The 24587-nt window shown below is 35.5% G+C and overlaps 1 protein-coding gene across 1 annotated transcript in view; it reads left to right on the top strand.

Annotated features, from left to right (window-relative positions):
* The first annotated feature begins 268 nt into the window (after positions 1-268).
* gus (splA/ryanodine receptor domain and SOCS box containing gustavus) overlaps positions 269-24587 on the top strand; it is a 161014-nt gene continuing 136695 nt past the window's right edge. Inside the window, exon 1 of the mRNA XM_081736732.1 lies at positions 269-291. Coding sequence (XP_081592858.1) covers positions 284-291 — 8 coding nt within the window. The 5' untranslated portion in view covers positions 269-283. The remainder of the gene's footprint in view (positions 292-24587) is intronic.

Raw genomic sequence — 24587 nt, 5'->3', positions numbered from 1 at the left:
TGAGTTTTTTTTCTTTCTTTGTGTGTTTTCAAGGCTTGTATGTGAATTTTTAGCAGTATTTTCGGCCAAGGTATTTTCATTTAATGCACTACAACAACTACGTTGCAATTCGTAGTGACAGAACTGATAACTTCTGTGTTGTGATTGCTGTCTGCTTTAGATACAGGAGTTGATGTGCTACTGAAAAGGTTAATTTTTTTTGACATTGAAAAAAAAAAAAAAGTTAGTTGCATCCTGTGATGGAGAATGGATAATCAGTTTCGTGGATTAAGGAGTTCTTTTTATGCTAGGGTGAGTAAAGTTACATATACGTACATAGTATTGACTGCATTAACCATATTGAATTCTTGGGTTGCCAAATCAATTTCATGTTTTCCTTTCCATTTGTGTAAATTACTTGTTTGTAAGTGCAGTTAAAAATTACTTTTGCGGGATAGTTTAAGGGTCTTCAATTTAACGATTTCACGGCGTCTCAGTATTAAAAGTACTATTTTATAAACTGTAACTTGTTTTGTTCAAGTTTCTTACGTGGAAGGAAAAGTTTATTTCCATACGATTAGCGCTCTAAATAAATCACGGCAGTTTGTAGGCCCCTATAGTATGTGTGTATTTTTTTTTTTTGTCTGTTTTTAAATGCAAATTAACTTGAATATCTATCTTACACATTACCGGTATCTGAATATTGTTATTGGCTTCGTTTTTGAATTTGTTTTTGTACGTGATTTAACGAGAAATATCAAAATATGAACATATAGAGAATGAAATTACAATAGAAATCCGCATACTAATAAATTACAGCAACATAGTTTAGTTCGTTTTCTGTAGTACAGGGTATGGAAAGAACACAGTAAGCAGTCATTACATCAAACAGATCTCAGTAAATTATGTATTAGAAACCACGGAAAAGATATTTCGTAGTTGACATTAAGCATTGAAGTAATTCTCTTCGTTTACTTGTAATCAATATGATTGATTAAATAGTTTCCCAGGAGACTTTTAACATTCGTAACAGTAATTGACGATATGTTGATGGAACTCTTATAATTGTGGAAAAAAATGACCGGACCTTTATATCCAGAAAAAGTGTATTTTGGATGGTTTTTCGTTAGACAGTTTATATGATGCCGTGTGGCAAAAACAGTATTGGTAGCGAGTTCGGACTCTGTTCGGACGATAGGTCCCATCTCGTAACTAGGATGCTTCGGACAATAGGTCCCATCTCGTATAGGATGCTCAAAAGAGACGTTACTTTTCGTCAATGAACAACCAACTATGCAGAGGCTTTAGAGACCATTCAGCGTGTCGAGTCCAGACTTTAAACATACTGAGCGTTATGCAGAGTCGTTTTGACGTATGATTAGCTTCATGCTAAAGGCCTGACTACAGCAGAAAACATGTGTTAATCGAACTCTTTAGTATGGCACTAATCACGCGTCAGAACGACTCTGTATAAGGTCCACTGTTTTTGTGATTCATATTTTCTTCGTGCACTCAAAAGTGAGGGTAGCCTGCTGGAGAGTAAAAATTAAAAGTTGCTTTTTTTAAAAATATATATATATATATACTAGCAGCGTTCACCCCGCTTCGCTGCGGTCACCCCGGAACGCAATAAACTTTGTTACTTAGATAATTTTTACTTTTTCGCTTTCAAGTGATATGATAAAAACCATAGAAGATTGCAGTAAATCTTAACATTATATCGCCTGTCATTTATGTTAACCCGCCCCGCTTCGCTGCGGTCATCCCGGTGCTGGCATATTGTAAAAGTGTCTGTAAAAATAAGCAAATCAATTAAAAAATTTTAAACAGAAGATTCAAGCTATTTTCCGCTGTATATCGCCTGTCATTTATGTTAACCCGCCGAGTGACACGGTCATGCGGGTTGCATATAAATACGTTTATTTTTACCTATGATGAACTAATAACAAAGGATTTGTACGTTATGGACACTTGAATGGTCAATTATTTCAAGACACTGGTAATTAAAAATTAAAGTGATATGATAAAAACCATCTAGGGTCCAAATCCTAATAACCCCCCAAAAATGAAAGAAATTGGTTCAGCCGTATTAGCGTGATGAGCGGACAAAGGATTTTGTACGTTCTCTTTTATATATATATATATATATATATATATATATATATATATATATATATATATATATATATATATATATATATATATATATATATCTCGAAAACTACACTGTTATCAATAACATAAATAACTGTATAAATTAGTTTTATCCATAGATTGAGATAGTTCATTGTTCATTGAAATAATACAGTAAAACCTGTCAACTTGGCCACCTCTCTAAGTTGGCCATCTGTTTATCTTGGCCTAGCTCGTCTTGAACCTATATTTTCCCATAAGACATTCGTTACGTATTACTCTAAATTAGCCACCTGTCTATCGTGGAAATTGGGCACATTGAAGCAGTGTTTACCCTGTGATGATAAATTTACCTGCGTATCTTGGCAACACAAAATACCGTTTTGTTATTTTTCTTAATTCTTTCGTATTCCCATATGAGAGAGAGATGTTCTGTATTTGTGACTGGAGAAAAGAAAATTCTCACGATTTGTTGTTGGAGGTCAATGATCATAACACCACCCTGATAAAGGGGTGAAGAAAGATATGAATACGAAAAATAACTAACAGGAATTCAGGAAATGATCGTACATATTTGTTTATCCCATCAGTTTTGGTAAAACCATTAGCTATATGGGCTCCTTTCATCAGTGAGGAGCTTTAGTATTTCCGGAAAATGTTCAAGGTTAAAGGTAAACATCTCAATTGTCAACTATTGGCACCTGGCGGCTTTCGAAAGGTAACGGGTGTTTTGAGATATGAATTCCCTTAAAATTTTCTCAAAACATCTCTTGCTCCGAGGGAAACACTTGTAGCTCATTAACAAGAGGTAGACGATATTATACAAAAACTAGAAAATTAGAATGCGCATATGTGCCAAAAAGAATAAAAGAAATACGTCTAGAATGAACCACCATGAATAAATTTGTTATTAATAACTGATTCGCTATTTTTTGAAAGGTATTTACAGAAAATTTTTGTCACTGTTTAATCAGTTCAGATGAAAGTTTCTTACTCTACAGACAGCAAAAGAGCGATTTCCAATTTTGATGTGTGTGAGGAAGAGGACGTGCTAAGTTCGTGAGTTCATAATGGATTCAAAACCTAGAAAGTTGAATGATTTCTGCGTATTAAACGTACTGTAGTATTTTTTTTTCCTAGTAATGTATTTTATGATTACTCTGTATACATTAATTAAAAGTAGCTGTCGTGCCATTGCTTATTAAAATTTTGTAATCAAGTAATACTAGAGATCCTATTCTAAAAATACATTAATCACACTTATTTTTTGTAAGTTGACCACTTTTCAATGGAACCGATGGTGGCCAACAGACAGGTTTCACTGTAATAATAATAATAATAATAATAATAATAATAATAATAATAATAATAATAAAACGGAAGTTGGTGGGGTGACCATTATTATGTTTATTACTAGATACAGAAATACGAAAAGCATATTGTAGTGGCCTAAAATGTACAAAGTAAGCGCTACATTCATCACATACGGTACCATGGTAAACTTTTTGGTGTATTTAATTTCAGAGTCAGTCACGCAGGCACTGTAGACCAATGGAGACTCGATCTCTTCAGTAGTAAACATCTTATCAAGTAGTAGTAGAATCAAGCAGTAAATTGAAGTAGTAATTCAAACATTCTGTTTACAACGATAATAGTAAGCATCGGTATATGTATTAATTTGGTAATAGCTTAAATGTAAGTTTGTTATACCGCCAACTTGGACGATTTAAATTGACGATAGTAGACAGTGAAATGATTCTGACGTCAAGGCATTGCTGATTTCAGTTAGTTACTCAAAACATTCCTTTTGAACTTACGTGGGAGGTAAATACAAACAAATTTCCAGATTAAAAATTATCGTTCTGCTATATATAAAAAAAAATAAATAAAAAAAAAATAAAAAAAAATGCAAATAGAACATTACATAATGAACTTTGTTTCAAGGTCACAGCCATGGCATTAGAAAGGGAAATAATGTCTAGGAAATTATTTCTGCTTCACCAGTTCTTATAATGACCTTCAGTGCAGAGCTATATCCTACCCGTGTTCATAACAGCGAAATGTGTGTGTTCAGGTTGTTTGCCAAATCGAATTGTGTTTGAAAATATTCCTTTATTTTGTGTAGGATGTGGCAGTGGGCTGGTGAAGTGAGTATAAAGAGAATTGTATTTACTTACAGTATTAAATATTGCAAATCATTACGCTTCTGTAAAAAGTATTCACATTCTAATTTAGTGTTTTTCAATTCTTTATCGTTGTTTTTATTTTAGTTTAATTTAGCTAGTCAGTGGCAAAAGAGCTCGCATTTGATTCTTACAAGGGACATCACCCAATTGTCCGGCTCCGATTTCAATGAAACTTTTATTGCTCATAGAGGGCATGTATTCATTACTTGTGATGACAGAAATTTTTGCCATGGTGCATGTTTTATATTTTTTAATAATTTTTAAAGGTTGTGATGTGTTTAATAGAGATTACTGCAGAACTCCCTTACTACCCTTTGCAAACGGAGTGTTAATGAAAGAACAACCATGTAGATACGTATAGGGCCTAAGGGGAAGTCATATGGTACGTATGATCTTGACGGCAGCCATCTTGAAATCCGCCATTTTGAATTAAGGTCAAGTTTTTTAAATGGGAATAGGGTAATATGATACATAATTTCGGGCTAGAATTTAATCAGGAAGACAATGGTGAAGCTAGTTTCAAGATGCGCCCATGTGGTGAAAAGTTATAGGCATATTAATTGTTTATACTTTCTATGTGCGTAAGTCCCTTACCTCCCTTCTAACCCGCGTATTAATGATAATAAGTGGGTAAAGGTTTCGGTAATACATATTATGCTTAGAGGGAAGTGATACGATAAGGGTATCATTGACGGCAGCCATCTTGAAATCCGCCATTTTGAATTAAAATAAAGTTTTGAAAACTGAAAACCATAGCATGTGGCACCACATTTTAATAGTAAATTTTCCCCAAAAGCCAATGGTATGCTTATTTTTGTTCTATAGTTAACCAATATGAATTTATGACTCTTCTAATATGCACGAAACGTCCATTATTCGATCTTTCAAATTGGCAACACTCCTAATTTTCATCACATGTTTTAAGATTCCAAGTGGCACTTTGCAATTGTTTCCATGGCTCATGTTTTCTAAATTTATTACATTTTTTAAGAGTTGCGATTTGTCAGTTCGTGAATAGTGTTGGGATAAGCATCCAGCAATCTTTCTGAATTTTGAAGACTTGCCATGTAATTATTAATTTCCTAGGCAGTGTAATTATTTATTTTAACCCAGAGTACATGAGGTACCTATGGACCTATGTGATGTAAAGAAATACAAATGAAATTATAAGAAATTGATGTAATACGAACTCAAAATTATCATGAAATGTAGCCTACATGTTGCGCAAACGACAAACAGTATTTTTTAAAAATAAATACAACTTTATAACTTTAAAGGAACAGCAGCAATGATAGAAAATATCAAAGAGACATAATATGACTGTTCCCAAGACTGTTTGTACCTGAACAAAATATGAAAACAGGTAACTTGTTTATAAAGAGGTGTAATTTAATCTTGTTCCCGATCAATACCGATTATAAATCTTACAAACATGAACCATCGACAATAATCGCTAGAAAACAAATGACTTTTTTGTCTGACTAGCTAAAATAGTGCCATAGAAAATAAATAACTAAATAAATATACAATAAACAAATAAATATAAAACAAAACAAAAGACCATTGATTTACACAACAATCATATTTCGTTTCCTTTTTTGAAGTGAATTTTCAACTTATTTCTCGTCTCATCTACTATCCATTACAAGCTACGTCTCCGGTATCCTGAATGCAAAGTTGGAGTTCCTTCGTTCTGCGATGATTCATGTCAGTAAACGAGTTTTTGAAGAGCAGGTATAGGAAATAAATAATTACATTGCCTTTGAAATTAATTATTACATGGCAAGTCTTCAAAATTCAGAAAGATTGCTGGATGCTTATCCAAACACTATTCATGAACTGACAAATCGCAACTCCTAGAAAAAGGAAATAAATTTAGAAAACATGAGCCATGGAAACAATTGCAAAGTGCCCGTTGGAATCTTAAAACATGTGATGAAAATTAGGAGTGTTGCCAATTTGATAGATCGAATAATGGACGTTTCGTGCATATTAGAAGAGTCATAAATTCATATTGGTTAACTATAGAACAAAAATAAGCATACCATTGGCTCTTGGGGAAAATTTACTATTAAAATGTGGTGCCACATGCTATGGTTTTCAGTTTTCAAAACTTTATTTTAATTCAAAATGGCGGATTTCAAAATGGGTGCCGTCAATGATACCCTTATCGTATCACTTCCCTCTAGGCATAATATGTATTACCGAAACCTTTACCCACTTATTATCATTAATATGCGGGGTAGAAGCGGAGGTAAGGGACTTACGCACATAGTAAGTATAAACAATTAATATGCTTGTAACTTTTCACCAAATGAGCGCATCTTAAAACTAGCTTCACCATTGTCTTCCTGATTAAATTCTAGCCCGAAATTATGTATCATATTACCCTATTCCCATTTAAAAAACTTGACCTTAATTCAAAATGGCGGATTTCAAGATGGCTGCCGTCAAGGTCATACGTACCATATAACTTCCCCTTAGGCCCTATACGTATCTACATGGTTGTTCTTTCATTAACACTTTGTTTACAAAGGGTAGTAAGGGAGTTCTGCAGTAATCTCTATTAACCACATCACAACCTTTAAAAATTATTAAAAAATAGAAAACATGCACCATGGCAAAAATTTCTGTCATCACAAGTAATGAATACATGTCCTCTATCAGCAATAAAAGTTTCATTGAAATCGGAGCCGGACAATTGGGTGATGTCCCTTGTTAGTATAGTGTCATATTGAGGTTATATGAGACTATACCTACTACTTCAATTTGCATCCGAACTTCGAATCGGGGTTTTTAATCCGTGGCATATTGTTAGGATCCCCATTCGGGATCAATCCTAGAACCACGCGCGTTGAATTCACGCACTTAGCTATCAAGCGGAGTAACAAAATCTTATTTCACAGATGCCTGGTACAACAAAATACCTTGATATAAAGTGATTAGTATATTCGTGATATTGTTTATCTCGTAAGTAGTTTGTAATTATTCGTTTTCATAGAATGTATTGTTACTTTCACATTTACATACGCAATTTCTACAATCATAAACGCATAAAATTGTTTCAGTGCCGAGTCCTGTGAGGGTTGATCTTGCATGGTGGTTTGTGAATCAGATTAAAAGCCTCGTTGTTCGGAGGCTACGTTAATAGAAGGCTCCGACCTTCATAACTTCGATGTTGCATAAGGACTAAAAACTAAACATACGGAAGGGTCAATTTGGTGCAACCACATCTTGAGGAATTAGGCATACATCTATATTGATTTTCTGTAGAAATTGGATTGTAATAAAACACCCAGATTGTTCCATAAAGAATAAAATTGTGCTAAGGTACTTCCATCCATGTTTCGCATACAAACAATATGTCTGTTGTTTTGGGAACCAGTCCAAGTGTCAAATAACGGTCAGATTTCTTCGTTCTTACATTGTGTTTCATATTTTGGACAATATAAGCATATATTGTGGTCAACTTTGTCAAGAATAACAAGTGTAAGTGATTGATTACTAATGAAAATTCTCTCGTTTTTTTTTTTTTTTTTTTTTGTCGGAAATGCTATATACGAAGCAGTCATCTTCGAAATAAACCTGTCAGTTTTAATTGTAAAGCATTGTATGATAACGATTATACCAAGCCTTACCACAAATCTGTTCCAAAGTTTTAAGTATATTGATACATAATGGTTAGAGATATTCAACATCCTAATAACATAAGTTACATGAATGCATTATGAACCAAAATCACAAATCATTATTCAAAATGGCCACCAATAGCATGCACACAGTTCTTAAGTTTTTGTTCCCACTCATCAGTTGCATTACGCAACACACAAACTGCTGCCAAGAGACCGCTTTAAACTTTCAATATTGGGATGTCTCTTCTTGCAAGCCATCTCCTGAAGCATGCACCACAATGTGTAGTCCAAGTGGTTTAGGTCCGGACTTGCAGAAGATTAATCTAAAGTCGAAATGGCGTTCGGAACATTTGCCTTTAGCCACTGCTGGGTTATCCGTACCTTGTGTGCTGGGGTGAGTCCGGCTGGAAGCTCCAGTTCTGTCCGTGGAAGAGAGTGTTGAGATTCTTAACCAGTCTTTCAAGCACTGTCTCCTGGTACAATTTTGCTGACGTTTTGAGCCCCTTTTCACAGAAATGGAGCTCCGTTGTGCCCTTGTAGCTCACACCACACACACCATGACTGAGGATGGATGCTGGCCCCTTTGAATCCTTGGAGCCTTTTCACCAGCTTCTCTAGAGGATGTGTCATATATCCTGTCATTTTGGGCATTGAAAGTCTCCTCAACATTGAAAATCTTTCCATCAGTGAAAAGTATTCAGTCGTGCCCATTAGCTGCGTAACGCTCAAGTAAGCACTTTGGTTTTATGAACCTCTGGCGCTTCAGTTCATTTGTCAAGAGATATTCTTTGCGTTGTTTGGAAGCGTGGAGTCCCAGGTCACTGCTTAACGCGCGAGACAGACATTTTTGATATCTAGCTCACGAGCCATAACTGTTTCCTAACTGAATTTCATCGAACACCCACCGCCACTGCTTTCACAGTTCCAGTCTCAACAAAGCGCTAGATAGTCCAGCAAACTATTTTTTTCTTTACTAATTTGCGGCCTAATCAATACTGTGGCTTCACTGGGAATCGAAGGCAGGACTATGCGCACCAATTGTTAGATTGTATGAAACAGCCAATTCACATGAGAATACACACATACATATACACTGTGTTTTAAAAAGAAAGTTCTGTTTTCTCTCAAATACAGCAGAACACCCGTGTATGCATTTTAAAAATTGAAATCCTACGGATATTGCAGGCTTATTAGTCTGTTCCGTTTTCTCACTTAGTTGACATTATGCAATATTTACGTAAAGAGTGTGTGTTTCTTTTGCGTGTCATTATAAAGACCCAAAATACTTAAGTCGCTAATTAAGGTAATTGTTCAAACACACGTGCAGGTAAAGGTGCAATTAAATGAAAAAAAAAAAGGAAGCTTTTTAGAAGTGTAATGCAAAGTTGCTCGTAAATGTTTAGATGAAGCTTTTTTTTTTATTTGCATCTTTTATTTTATTTTTTTGCCGCAGTGGTGAATCTTACATGTCAAACAATTCCTGGAATTAAACTGAAGATTTAATACTTTTGTCTTTCTGAGATTTTTTCAAGCTTTTAATAAATTCTAACGTAATGCTACATGGTCAAGCCCTTTAGGATAAAGGAGATAGATGATTAATACAAATTAATGAATAATTGATGGGATGATGAGAGAACCTCAAGGAAACTCCTGGACATGATGTTAGCCAACATATTCTAATAGCCTGGGATCAGGAACTCGTCGCACCAGAGGTTGTTGAGCAGGGTTATATCTAATTATTACTAAGATATTTAAGCAATTACTGTTCACATGACCATTTACGAAAATAGTATTTTCAAGAAATAGAATGTTTTTAATTCATTTTGCTGAATGCCTTAGGCATGGGAGACCCGGGTTCGATTCTCGATAGAAACTCGTGGTTTAGATCCCAAGTTAAACTTCAGGTCCACGTCGTATAGCTTCGGTGATCAGCTAAACCAACTAACCTAACTCATTTTGCTGAAAGAATTCGCGCAGCGTATTTCTTGCTACACAGGGTTTCAATTATCATCAACTTCAAAATACTTGGATACCATATTTCCATAACATAATGCCATAACAAAATGGCATGACCAAAATCGACAAATGCACTCTTAAGATTTTCTAGAAAAGTAGTTACATAACCCACTATTATGCAATATTTATGCCCATCATTTTCCACCAAGACACTGCAGAATTCGTCATATATAGGCGAGGATTGATTTTTGTTGGTCACTACACACACAATCTATGATTTCCTATTTAACAAATAGAAAATATCGAAGGAAAGAAAACGTACTAGAAGTTTATTTAAATCACAACAGGGATTGCAACCCAGTGTCACCCTAGCTCTCTACTTCTTCCTGCCTATCAACAAACGGGCTGTTACTAGTTGCCACGCGTATAACTACGTGAAGGAACACAGCAATAGGCGTAGTTTCCAACTGGTCAATATATGATGTAGAACACGCTCTTACATGTGGGCGACTCTCTGGCAAGAGGTCCATTGTCAGTAAATTTTCAAAATTAATTTGAAACTATGATGTTTGTTTTTCTATTAAGAAATAGTTAAACTATATATTGAGACATTTAAAATCTTTTTGTAAAATATCTTTACTAGGTTTTGACCATATAAACTTCATCTGTTCTACACCATGCCTAATGCTGTGCACATATCCCGATTTTCAAATAATTTTCAAACCAAATTGTAAATCTGTAATTATATGAACAAGTAAAATATATATATGAAGTGGACCTTTGGCAATAATTTGACAATTTTGTTTTAATGTTTTATTCTGGTAGGCAAAAATCGTAGTTTTCTCATGTTATGTTTTGCTGTCCCGTGCGTAACGGAAAACATGTATTTTTCGTGTTTCCTTTGTAATTGTAGAAAAAGTATTAAATCTTTTGCTCCAAAGTTAAATTATTATTAGCCTGTTAGTAATACATATTAAATTTGTTTATTGTCCTTATTTATTTCATGAGGTATAGAAACATTTACAGATTTATGCAAGGAAGTGAATAAAATTAAGTTATTAAGACTTCAATATCTGTTTATTGTTATTGAGGTTAAACAATAAACTTATATATTAACTCAAAGAAACATGAATTTGCTGAGAGAAACTAAACCGAACAGAACTACCAAAAACGTCTACGTTAAGTTACATAGAAACATTTACCACCAAACTTAAAAACAAATTATGATAAATCACACTTTTATCTTTTCATTAGAAAAGTGGGTATCTAAGTTGGTTTGACAGTCTTGTAGGAGGCAAATGGATTTGCTTCAAAACTCTTTAGTTCTTTACAAAAACGGCTATTGGTTCTGGAACTTTATAGTATATTCTTTCACCCTTTATCAGCAAATTAGGTGCTTGAAGTATATATAAAACTTGATCGAATGAGACATGAGATCCGTTCTTTTCATCAAAACAAAACTTTGTACAACTGTTGTCCATGCATTTCAGATCCGTTACTCTATAATGTCCCCATCTTCTTCTACATCACTTTCAGACACGCATACATACCGATATTTAATCCTATTTCTGGAAGAACCACAATAAAATTTCACTACGAGAAATACACGTGCTCTAATATTGCCCATTCTGAGCTCGACAGTTGGGGGGTTGGAATATCATTATGAACATAGTCTTCAAAGTTGTATTCTAAATCAATGTCGCTCTGATCACTTGATTAATACATCATTCTGTACACTGGCACTCTTTTCGTTTTCCTTGAACCACTCTAATTTGAATTACCTTGTTCTTCTTCACATTTTAGTTTTTTTTTCTCTTCTAAATGGTCAACAACGAAATAATGCAGAATGAGTTTCGCAAAAGAAACGTGAGAGGAGATGAGTTAATCCTGTAACTTGCCTATAACGCTGCATCCTCACTTTATTCTTCAGTCCCACCTTGTTCCTATGTTTAAGCCTATATTTTTTAGCCCTTTCAGCGCCACTCTTTGCTTTTGTTGATCGATTCAATTCATCCCTGACAATATTACTTGGAACAGAGTTACTTGCCTGTGAATCCATATTACTTACTTAAAAAAACTCACACTAAAGCAAATCTTCACTGTGAAGTAACAATCAATAATACCAAATAACCAAAAACCAACTGTTTCTCTTCAATTCACTTTCCCGCATTTCATCTGACGATGGCAGCTTTCAAACGACTCAATGTTTGGTAGGTAGTACAGAGGATCGAGCAGCTCAACAGTTGCACAACATTATGTGGTTTGAACGCCACCAATCAGCGCTCAGACAAATACCCTAAAGACATAGTAATACTAAGCGAGTTGCCTAGGAAAGTTCGACTTTGATACTTTTGAATGTAATTTAATTCATTTAAATTAAATTATGGATGCAAATATTTTATGCTGGTTAATGTTCAAATGTTAATCTTAAAATCTCAATCTCTTTAGTAAGGATATTGCATAATAACAGTCTTAGAATAACTAAACAATTGCATGGTTACTTTTCCGTCCCTTGCGTAATAACGGTGAGTCGAAAAAGAAAACAGAATGTGAAGCTAATTAAATTTTATTTTCCAATTTAAAAATATAATGCACAGTAAGGAGAATGAATTTAGAACATAAGTGATGGCATATAAAATGAAAATGCCATAAATCGCAGAGAACATCCAATGAAATTGAGGTCAAAATTTCAGCTTTTTTTTTTCTGAGTTCCATGCGTAACGCTTAATTTTGGCTTATAACTCAAATTTGCAATTGTTTTAAGTGTTTCATTTCATTTAACTACTGTATGCAGTAATAATTTCCCCCTAATTTTTGACATACTTTTTATGTTATTTGAAAATACATTTTTGTTTTAAAAAAGCAGTTTTTGTGTTCAAATGTCCCGTGCGTAACGCTGAGAATCGTCCATGTAGAAAAATAACTGTAAACGAGGGTAAGGAAGCGGGAGAAGAGGTAAGAGGATTGAAGTATTATCAAGGATCTACGAGCAATAAGCATGCTAAACCTTCGACTTGTCATCAGTGCTCTTTCTCAACGCCAGTTTCGTGCTTGTTCCTTGTTTTTTTCGTGTAGTTTACTAAAAGAAAGGTAGCACCAAACTGTGATGTCATAGAGCATCTATTTGGAAATGACTAGTAAAACTAACTCACCTACCGTATGAGAGCAACATGCGTTTCACTAATTCCATGAATATATATAAAAATACAATCCAAAACCATTCGAAACTAGAGGGGTTTAGTAATGACAGCGTATTTCAATAGACCATGTGTTTATTTCGTTGATTGTGGTCCCGCGTAGCGTAGTCGCTAACGCTCTCACCTTCGTTGCGAGCTGCCCCGGGTTCGATTCCCGGTGGGGGCACTCGGTCGAAAAAGTGTGAAAAGCTTTTTCAGGCCAGCCGTCATGAATGAGGTTTCCCCTGGGTTTTCGTCGTTCACACTAGGCAAATGCCGGGGTGGTACCTAATTTATAGGTCCTAGGCTGCAAAGATGTTATAAAATAGAGGATCTGCCCATACGTATCTTCATCATATGAAAGTGAAGCCAAAAAACAACCTAGCATCGTCTGAGTCGGCACATCTGATTGGCTACTCTGGTTTCCGCCATGATTGTTGGCTCGAAACATTGCGATCTTAGTGGCGCACAGTGGGCAGAGTAGGTGTGGGGAAGCTGTGACGTATGGCTTCATGATTTTCTTGTATGGGCAGATCCTCTATTTTATAACATCCTTGCTAGGCCGCTTCCTTTCTTCCCTTTCCCCAGATAGTGTGCTCGGTAAGGGACGTCATCCCTCATACGTGATGAAATACTTTGAGCATTAGCGTAGAAAATATATACTGAATAGCATAGATAGAAAATAAAAAAATGGCCTTAGAATGCAGGCAAACTACATCAAAACGTTCCGAGTTCCAGTATATTTTATTTGAAGACAATGAACTTGATTATTTTGTAATTTTACTTCCTACGGAAATTAAAAATGCTTTTGTGTACCAATTAGCTTTATCATTGCTATGCATGTACAAGGAAGTCAAATAATAAAATACGCTTTCACCTTTGAAACAAAAAGGAAGAATGCGATCACTTTTGATTGCGTTATGTAATGCGTGTTATTGTCATTGAACTTCACAATTGTAAGCAACTCCAACAGGTATATTGTATAAGGAAACATTAATAATTTACAAAGTGGCATAATATAGTGTTATGACATAATAATTTCATTGCCATAAGTTATGAATGAAACGACAAAATTCGAAAATGTTCGCCTTTGTAAAATACTTGTAACAACATAGTAACTGCAGGAAAATGTTAGTAGGAACTTAAGCTTGGGCACAAGTATTTCAATTCACAAAAAGGCAACAAAACTGATTGTAATAATTATCGAGGCATTTGTCTTTATCAATATCCTTTAAAATTCTCTCAAAAAATCTCTTAGCAAGATTGATCCCTTACGCAGATGAAATTATTGGATTATCAGTGCAGATTTAAGCGATATCGATCAACTGTAGACCAGATATTTACCATTACAAATGTTATAAAAGAAATGGAAATGCGGTATCCCGATACATCAATTTTTTAAATTGATTTTTTAGAAAGGCGTTCAACTTGGTGAGGAGGGAAATGTTGTACAACATTGTTACAGAATTTGGAATACCGAAAAAGCTAGTTAGATTAATTACGATTTGTTTAAATAAATCCCAAAGTAAAGTCCGAGTAGGAAAAGTTTTATTTACGGGCTTTCACGTCGTGAGTGGTCTGAAACAAGGAAATGCGTTGTCACCATTATTATTCAACTTTGTTCGGGAGTACGCTATAAGGAAAATCAAAGATAGCAACCAGGGTCTAGAGCTACATGGTATTCACTAGGTATGGTGTTTGCTAATGATGTAAGTCTGATAGAGGATGACATGAAACCAATAGAATGAAATGCAGAGATTTTATTACACTTACACGGACTTGAGTAAGTGCAGAGAAAACCAAACATATGGACATTTTCGGGATCATAATATTGCACATTGTGGATACATCAAAATATCCAATAAAACTTGCGACAAAATGAATAACTTTCAGATCCCCGAGGATCGATATTAATAGACCAAAACCATATTCACGAAGAAATTAAATGTCGACTGGAAGTAGAGAATTCGTGTTATTATTCAGTTCAAAATATTCTGTCGAGAAATTTGAAGCTTAAAATATATAAAAGTATAATCATTCCTGTTGTACTGTAGGATTGCGAAACATGGTCGCTTATTCTGAGTGAAGAACGCAGGCTGAAAGTATTTGAGAATAGAATCCTGAGGCGAGTATTCGGACCTAGGAGGAACGAGAATGAGGAATGGCGGAAACTTCATAATGAGGAACTGCGTAATTAATACCTTTTATCACACATTGTTCATGAAGTCTAGGAAGCTTAGGTGAGCAGGTCATGTAGCCAGAATGAAAAAAAAGTAGGAACGCTTTCTTTAACTGGAAATCCAATCGGAAAACTATTATTAGGATGACCCTAGGCGCAGATGGGAAGACAATGTTAGGATGGATCTCGCAGAAATAGGAATACAAAGTAGAAAAGGGATCCATTTGGCTCAGAAGAAGTCAGTGGAGAGCTTTTGTGAACCCGGCATTGAACCTCAGGCCACAGAGTGACTGAGTTAGTATGTATGCGTCTGCTGTTTTTTGAGCTCCTTATCATTGGTATTTAGTTTACATTTTATTGCTATCTCGTTTTGATGTTTTGATGTGCTGAGGTTTTGATGTTCATTATCTGCAAATAGATTAATGTCGCGACGTGGAATATACATTTTAAACATCGTTTTATCAAATGTTATTTTAAAAGTAAGAAAACAGTCGCTGATAAGCTTGTGTGTGAGATAGAGAGTAGTTTTCCAGTTTCGGGAAGTACACATTGGTTTTGCTAATGATGTTATCAATCAAGTGATAAGACTGCGTGAGAGTTGATATTTTTAGTTGAAAACCAATATGCTTATTCTTTTCCTACTGCAATTACACTACATTATTTTGAAATTGATTCAAAAATATGTATTCTAAAAGCAAATCAATCATAATATTTTTGATGCAGTAGGAAAGTGTCATTATATGAGTTCTTTTAACAAGTAACTTCGTTCAGTGTTCTTCAAGTCTGATAATTTTCTTCCAGTTTGAAGTTATGTTATTCGAATTTTGGCAGCACTAGTTTTGTAAACTTTTTATTTGTTTGTGTCGTTTATCGTTCCTTAACCAAAGCATAACTAGGGAGCAATGACTTGTCTGAGACGCTGAAGTTGCGATGAAGTTACAGTAGCAGAACGATCATGAATGAATCATTTCTAGCCATTGTCTTCCCCATTTGACTAGGCTATATGATGGTTTATTACAGTAGAGCCACAGTTATCCCAGCCCCGACTATAGATATACCTATAGATATACCACATTGATTTGACACCTAGTCTTCTGTTCCAAGCGCTACTATCAGCTGAAGAAAGTCTACTCCCTTTCTCTCGCTTAGCAACAGCTGAACCCTTATTGGCTCAGCGCGTGGGTGTGTGAGGGTGTGAGCTTTAGTTCGCATTTTTGCCACGGATCAAAGCACGGATGCAAAGCATTTTGGTAGCACATTATCCGAGTTCGGGTTAACCGAGGTGGTCCTAAGGAAACAATGCCGGAGCGAACTGCTTGTGTTTTAAATGACGCGCGTTGTGTACGGTACAGGGGCTAGGAGTCGTAGGCAGATCCAGGGGGCTAGGGATCGTTTACCGTCCCCACAACTGTACATTCACTAGTTCTGCAAAAGCCCCATGAGAAAAGAATATTTCACCGCCTGCCCCCAGGAGTCCGTCCTGGATCCACCTCCGGTAGTGTGGGAAAATGTCATCAGCGTTCAGTGTGGCAGGGAACACAAGGTCCTGCAGCAGCATCAGATACTGCGGTGCAGTTAAGGTGTTGTAAATGAAAAATGGCCCAATGAAGCGGGAGTCCCATATGCCACACACACCATCACCTTCGCTGGACTATGTTCTCGACTCGGGTCAACCCAGTTCGGATTTGCGTCACACCAGTATCGACAATTATGTCGTTTAACCTCCCCGTTCAAAGTGAAATACGCCTCGTCGCTGAACAGTATGCCCTTGGCAAACGTAGGATCCAGTTTGTGTTGTTCAGTAGCCCACATGCAGAACTGCAACCGGCGGTCAGGGTCATCCTCGTTCAGTTTATGTTGCATGTGCAGCTTGTAAGGATGCCACTGATTGGCGTGCAATATCCGGACAACGGAGGATTGGCGTATTGTACATGCTAGGGACACACGACCGGTACTTCGTTTAGGACTTTTCACAAACGACGCAACAACCGCCGTTGCAGTTTCCTCATTGGTGACAGTCTGTGGTCGCCCATTATGTGCCCTATCTTGAACAGAGCCCGTCTCCCGGAATTTGATCACGTGAGCCACCGTGCTGTGCGATACCGGTTCTCTGTCTGGGTGCCGTCTGTTGTAGTCATCTGCTATTGTTCGGTAGCTGCGTTCCCCTGATGATTTCGATCTTCTGTTTACGTGTCAGACCCATTTTAGATCACCTGGAACAAAGAGAGAACTGGGTCAGTATCAAGGTAATTTCCCACCTTTGAACATTAATAACTTCTAAACTGTACAAGATAGGAAAAAAAATTACATCACTAAATTTCTGAGATCAAGCTAGTGTTATTTGATGTCATACACCCCTTCCCATTTTAAAAAATTGACTTGAATCCAAAAGGACGGATTTCAAGATGGCGGCCATGAATGACATACACTCCAAAAGTTGCGGCCCCTCATCAAACCTCTGTTCGCATCACTTTTTACTTTTCCCGTCGATTTTCAAACTTATGCAGGTGTCCAAGGACTTTTGACTCACCCTATATATATATATATATATATATATATATATAATGTTTTGATTTGTCTTCGAGGGTTGGATGTCCTGTTGGAAAATTTTGTTCCAATAGGACAGGGGGCGGACATGGCACACAACCAAAATGATACAACACACTGTGGTATTTGAATATCATATTTTTCTATAAACGTAAAACTATACCTAATGTAATCTTCTCTGAACAGGAAGCTGTCATTTTACTTCTCACACATTGAAAGAAAGAAAAAATTACAACATTCACAGCACCACAAAATAACTTCTCAAATCGGAACACCGACCTGAAAAATTAATGAAACGAGCAATAGCTTGTGAATGGTTCCAATACTGCAGTGGAGACTGTGTTTATTATCCAGGAGCACAGTTGCGACACTGTTGAAACAAAAAGAGTCGTTATCAGTCGATCACTGATTAGTTTCGAACTAAGTAATGTAGGCTTGTCGTGTATTAGATGTTACCAACAGTGCCGAAAAATACTGACCTGCTCTCTTTCAACACAATCCGAACATTTCTTTTTTAAAACTGTTTGTTAACAATTATATTATTCTTTTAATCGTCGAAAGAGTTGTGGTGTGTTTGAAAGCACTAAAAAGAATTAAAAACATTTAAACAATTCTCAACTGATTTGCAAGGAGCCAAGAATATATACTACATTACGATGTTTCTTATTTAACATATAAATATTAAAAAATGTCATAAGAAAGATGAGTTACATATTGTACAAACGAAAAAAAAAAAAAACTATCGAGTAAGAACTCTGATTTCATAGACCAAATTTGGTAATAATAATACGGCACTGCGATGGTATACAGAAGTCTTGCAGGAAACAAATAAACTCGTGAGAATAATGTATTATGTCTATTATTGTTGAGGATGTGAGAATTCAAAGCTGTATCTGAAGTTACAGAATAACCAGTATGGGCAACAATCAAAAAGGACGGTCAGGAAGAGGGGCGTGAAGTATGCAAGGTTCATGAAGGGGGCGTCAGGTAAACAATATTGGGAACCACTTTGTTATATTGAGCCAGTAGTAACGGAGCGGGGTGTAGAGAATCAAATGCACGGATTGCATGGCAGCCAATAAAGAACTTCAGCTTCTCTTTGCGCCAGTAGCGTAAAAATGAGAAAACTCGGTCGCGCTGTATGTACCATCATTGTTTTCAGTATAGACCTTTCTTAGATTTCTCTCTTGTCACAGCCAATTTTTTTCTCTCATACCGTGCTTCAATCTCAATTTTATTATATGCCGCGCTGGACCTGGTCGTCTGTGGTCCACACGTAAATACGGACCTCTGTGTATATAAAATGATTAGAATTAGATGTATTAATGGCCTAATTGCTTAGGGGCGGGAACAGGATAAACAGTTTTTCCTCCTCTTTGTAGAGCCATTGCTCACGCTGGGGCTTCCATTTTTTCACCTCAGCATTTATGAGTTTGCATACTGCTATGCTTCTTCACAGCAAGCATTAATATAAGCTGGTATCAAGAATATTGACGGGTTAATTCAGCACTTCCCACCTGGTGTGTCATGACACAGGAGTGTATTACGCAGCCCCATAGGATACAGTATGTATCGGAATTTTAAAATCTTCAAGCATTTAATAATTACAGTTTTTGAAATGGGCTTCCAGACAACGTCTCTAGCGGCAGCGATACTGCTCAGTTCTACATAGTCACTACTCTATAGGAAAAAAACTTGTATTATTATAATTTAAATTATTGTTAATAATAATAATAATAATAATAATAATAATAATAATGTATCGCGAAGTTGTGAGCGTTCAGTAAAGTATGTCATCATTTAAAAAGGGTTAGGAACAACTTGGGTAACGCAAAGTAAGATAATTTTGTAGACGCGGAATACAAACATAAAGCTTTTACGTGCTTGTGCACAAGTGACTGTATTATCACTTAAACTTCTGATACTCTTTATCAATGTAGAGTACTTTCAAGATTACTACTGTGAATAATTCAAGTGTAGTAGATCAGACAAGTCTTGAGTAATAATGACTTCTCAATTTTTATTGTTTTTGTTTATACCTATTTCTACATTCAATTAGATAAAAAAAAAAGTCTTTATTGTTTCTTTAGGTATGCCACTCAATTCAAAAATTGCGTCTGAAATCCTGCGATTTGTTGCTGAGTACAATAATCTACCAACAGTTAACCAACAGAACAGTACAGTGAAACAAAAATATTGGCGTTTTTCGAGATTGAATACTTATTTCTAAGGAGTTTAGTTCGCCAAAATCTCCTTTATTTATTTATATTATTTGTCTATTCGTGTGTCCGTCCGGAGACAGAAAATCTCAAGAATTGGGATGGAATCCCATCAATTTTGACCAGGATGTAAAGGATCAATAGTTACGATTCCAGTTTGCTGATGGATATGATGCAACCTAGTTGATTCCAAGTTCAGAAATCGGTTCCTCATGTATTCCTCTGAGGGTAATTATGGACTTCATCCTTGCTTGATTGAGTGCCTATAGTGCTGTTGAAATTAGCTGGTTAGTATAATGCTCAGGATAAAAAAAAATCTGTCAGTAAAATTCATCGCTAAAATGAAACTAATTAAATTACTTTCTCCTCGACATCTAAAGACAAAGATTTTTTGTTTTCAAGTAGTATGTGTTCATCTTACGAAAGTTTTTGAGTGGGGAATGAAGGGGAGGGTGAAAATGCAAGAATTTCAGTTTTCATGTTGTGTACTCTGTAACAAACCAATCTGCTTCACATGGTATACACTGTGAAAGTGTTATATGTTCTTATTTAGCTAATATTGGCACTAGTAACAAAATAGAAAGCAAAAAAGAAAGAATTATAAAACCATTTGATTAATTTGATTTTCATTACCGTTTTTGAGATAATGTAATGGAGTTTCGCGACAGAAAATCTTTTCAGAAATACTATATGCTCACTCATTAATTGTGCTAGGACCTTGATGAAAGTATTAATCATTTACACACTTGAAAATGCGTAATATATGGCTTTGAAACGCTCTTGCTGGGACTTAAGCTGAAGCGGCTAGGGAAATAATAGAAGTACAGTCCTAATAACCATATTAACAAGAAATACCTAACTACACAGCGAACTGTTGTTGAGCATTAGCTTGAAATCCTGAGAACTGGCTTGATCTTAAATACACTGTATATCTGTGATACGGTTTGTAATCATGATATACAATACATAGAACTACGGCTGGTTTTACTGTAATTCCGCTAGCCTCTTAAGATAGGTCTCATACATTTTAAGCGTTAGCACTTCAAGAACTGATTTTTCGGCAGCTTATAACTCAGGAGGAGTCGTTTGCTGACTCATGCTTAGCAATTTTATTCGCAAGTTTTTGAAATTTCCCACACTACAAGTTTTTGAAATTTGAAATGAAAACAGAATGTGATGAAGCATAGGTAGTATTTTTGTAGTAATCTGAATGGTCCAGCATCGGCTATTTTTAAAGATCATAGTCCAGATTGAGAGCCTGGTTTCAGTAAATCAAGTACAAGTGATAGATTAAGTAGATAGTTATCTCAACAATTCCATTAATGAATACGGGGGTGTAGTTATACGATGATAGAAAAGGCGCTAGGTAATGGATTTTCTTTGTTAAGAGTGTACAGTTTCACAAGTATTAAAATTGATGGTCTCATATCCGTAGATAAGTAATAAACAAGAGGGCAAAGTACTTAACACTGTTTTTATATTATTTATTAAAATATGAAACTATGCAGAGGAGGGATGATGGCTCAGTGGTATAGCACTCATGTGTGATATGAATGGTCCCTAGTTCGATCCTCGATCATACAACATCCCCGATCTGTTCATGTCCATGTATTTTCTCGGTTTTCCATTTCCTCTTAGATGTTCGTTCCAACGTTTCTTTCATAATCATTCACTTCCATTAATCACCAATCTGTTTTAGCCTAAAGAGCATAATCATTTAAATTATCGGAAGAAATCGTAATAATTCGGAAGAAATTAAATTATGTTCATTTCATTTCAGCTATTCAAATAAGGTAAAGTACAGGTTTGGGGACTCCTGTGTAACTTCCAAGGAAAATATGAATAAAAATAACTATTCACACATTCCCTGCTATTCAGTTTTTCTTTGTGATGAAACTGGTAGAAACTCAAAAGGCCAGATGGAATTCATTGATCCGGCCTAAAGTTGATGTGTAAGAAAGTGATGGTAGTGGTCTTGACATAGCATGGGAACAGTGAGACCAGTCCTTCTAAAACACACATTTTGTGGCGCGTGTCGGATTATATCAAAGTGTGTTATTAAGTGCGCGTCCATACGCACACACACATACACTCAATATTTTATTAGCTGATGTAAGAGATTTTAAGCGAGCTCGAATTCGAACTCAGTTTTTATTGAGTAGACATTTTATGAGAGATGCAGTGTTCTGCATAAGTGTTAATCGGTATGGCCAAATTTTATCGTCATATATACGAATATAGCACCTGCTGCGTTATGAATCTCAGCTAAATTGACCCTAATCGAAGTTTTTCGTACTGACTTTCTGAGTTTAATCCACAACCATCTTACCTGGAAGATAAATTATTAATAATCCTAAAATAAACATTGTGTTGGTAATAGATAAACTACGTTTTTGTTCGATAGTTCAAATTAATATTAATTACATCCAATACCTAAAACTGTTTCAAGGGTATCTGATATTAGCGGATTCCAATCTCATGTTGAAATTGCATTTTTTGATAGAGTATGTGAAAGTATCTCACATTGTGTTTGTTTATGGTGATGTTTTAATATTTGTAGTAAAGGAATCGTTTGATACAGTAAGAATTGTATTGTATATCCATACGTGGTTTATACGTGATTAAATATTGCACACAGCGTAAACAATAGGTGACTTTTCTATAGCTATAATGAAAAATTTCTTGAAGATTGTATATTGGATTTCTTCCAAAGACACTTTTGACCATTATTACAGGGTTCCCACTCGTCCTGGAAATCCTGAAAATGTCCTTGAATTGATTTTGCCCTGAAAATGTCCTTGAAAATACATTTATGTCTTTAAAATTTACAGAAATACTGAATGTCAGATTTTTCATAATTATAATGAAGATTTTAATTGATTGCTATTTTTGTTTGCTATTCCTGTGTTTGTGCTGAATAATACTTTGTCATGATCCTGCATGTGTGGGATGGTTTGTGGGCTTTCTTTCTTCCAACAAGGTGGTTGGTTGGAAGAACTCTCTTCTTTCCTGTCTTCACGAGCACTATCTTCCAAACTGTGCTTTGTATCAGTGTCAGCCCTCCATAATCAGTCTATTTTCGCAACAGTACTTATAGCCTAACCGGCATAACCGTGGGACGTAAAACTGAAAATTTCATTTGCATTTACTATTCAGTAAAATTTCATATGAATGCTATTTGTGACAAGGTCATATCTAGGTGAAAGTCAATTCCTTGCTATACCAAAGAAACCTTTAATTTTCTTGCACATGAAGCAGAGCAAGTCTTGCTTTACTTTATTGACAAAGTCAAATGCTATCTGTAGACCAGTTCGCTAAAGAGAGGTTATGTCTATAGATGTGGAAATCACACAACTCCATACTCAGTTGAAAAACTTGTAATATAATTCCTTTTTTTCCCCCTAATTATATCTGTCACAATGTCACACAGTGAAGATGCAATGTACGAAGAATAGATTTTTGTTCTTTGTAAATTTGTTCGGTGCACAATTAAAATGTTATGTAGAAAGAATGAGAATACATGTGCTGGTTGAGGGTGGATTGGGTAGTTATAAAGGGAGTTGGGAGGGAAAAAAAGAAGCACATTACGCTTCGTTTTGTGTATTTAATTATTGTGTATTAATACTATACTTGCATTAATATTCACTGCATAAGCTGCTGTACTTTTCATTTCACTGTTGTGAGTTTTGAACCTAAAGTTGCAATCCTGTTGTATCTTTTTGTGTCGAAGTCCTTGAAAATTGGTGATTTGTCCTGGAAATTCCCTGGAATTATTTTGGCGAAAGAAAGTGGGAACCCTGTGATTATTATTCGTATTATTGAATGTAGGGAGAAAACAGTTCATAAATGTCTGAATAAATTAATAAAATTGCCAAATTTAATTCTCTCACTTGATATTCGTTTGGGCATTTGATAAGAATGAAGGAACTTCCTTGACCATAGAAGTTAGGAGTAGAGAAAGTAGAAGAGGTACCTAGGTTAGCGTTATTATTGAAGATCTGAAATATGTACGAAAGAGTAAAGCATATATAGCAATAACAAATGAATCCTACAAGAGAAAGAATACAAGAGGTTTGTAATTCATTAGAATTACGGAAAATATTTACGTAATCTTTCGGGGCAGAAACAGACATTACGAAAGGGCGATAAAGAAATCGTATATACGATATATGTAGAATCAGTGCAAGTAGATGCGAATACCTTTCTAACGAGGAGTAAGGAAATGACGATAGATGACACATGGCAGTAAGCTGAGATAATGTTTATGGATACTTTGTCAATAATAATATAATAATAATAATAATAATAATAGAAAAGTAAATCAAGTGTGAAACTCGTATTACCACTCTCTACAAAACCTCGTCGCATCTAATATGAAAGAAATGAAACAGATATAAGAAAAAAATATAATTCTGCTTGTCGTATTGTGTGAATATAAAAGTTGGTTACTGATATGATAAGAATAAGAGACCAGATATTGTCAAAAACAAAATTTAAAATAATTATTCTTCGGAAAAAGAGACGAATGGAGAGCGTGTAACGTGACAGTAGCTACAGGTCACTGAATGATAGCAAAGACC

The sequence above is a fragment of the Thermobia domestica genome, chromosome 13 (assembly GCF_964235325.1).
Source record: "Thermobia domestica chromosome 13, izTheDome1.hap1.1, whole genome shotgun sequence".
NCBI lineage: Eukaryota > Metazoa > Arthropoda > Insecta > Zygentoma > Lepismatidae > Thermobia > Thermobia domestica.
This window is presented reverse-complemented; position numbering and strand designations above follow the sequence as displayed.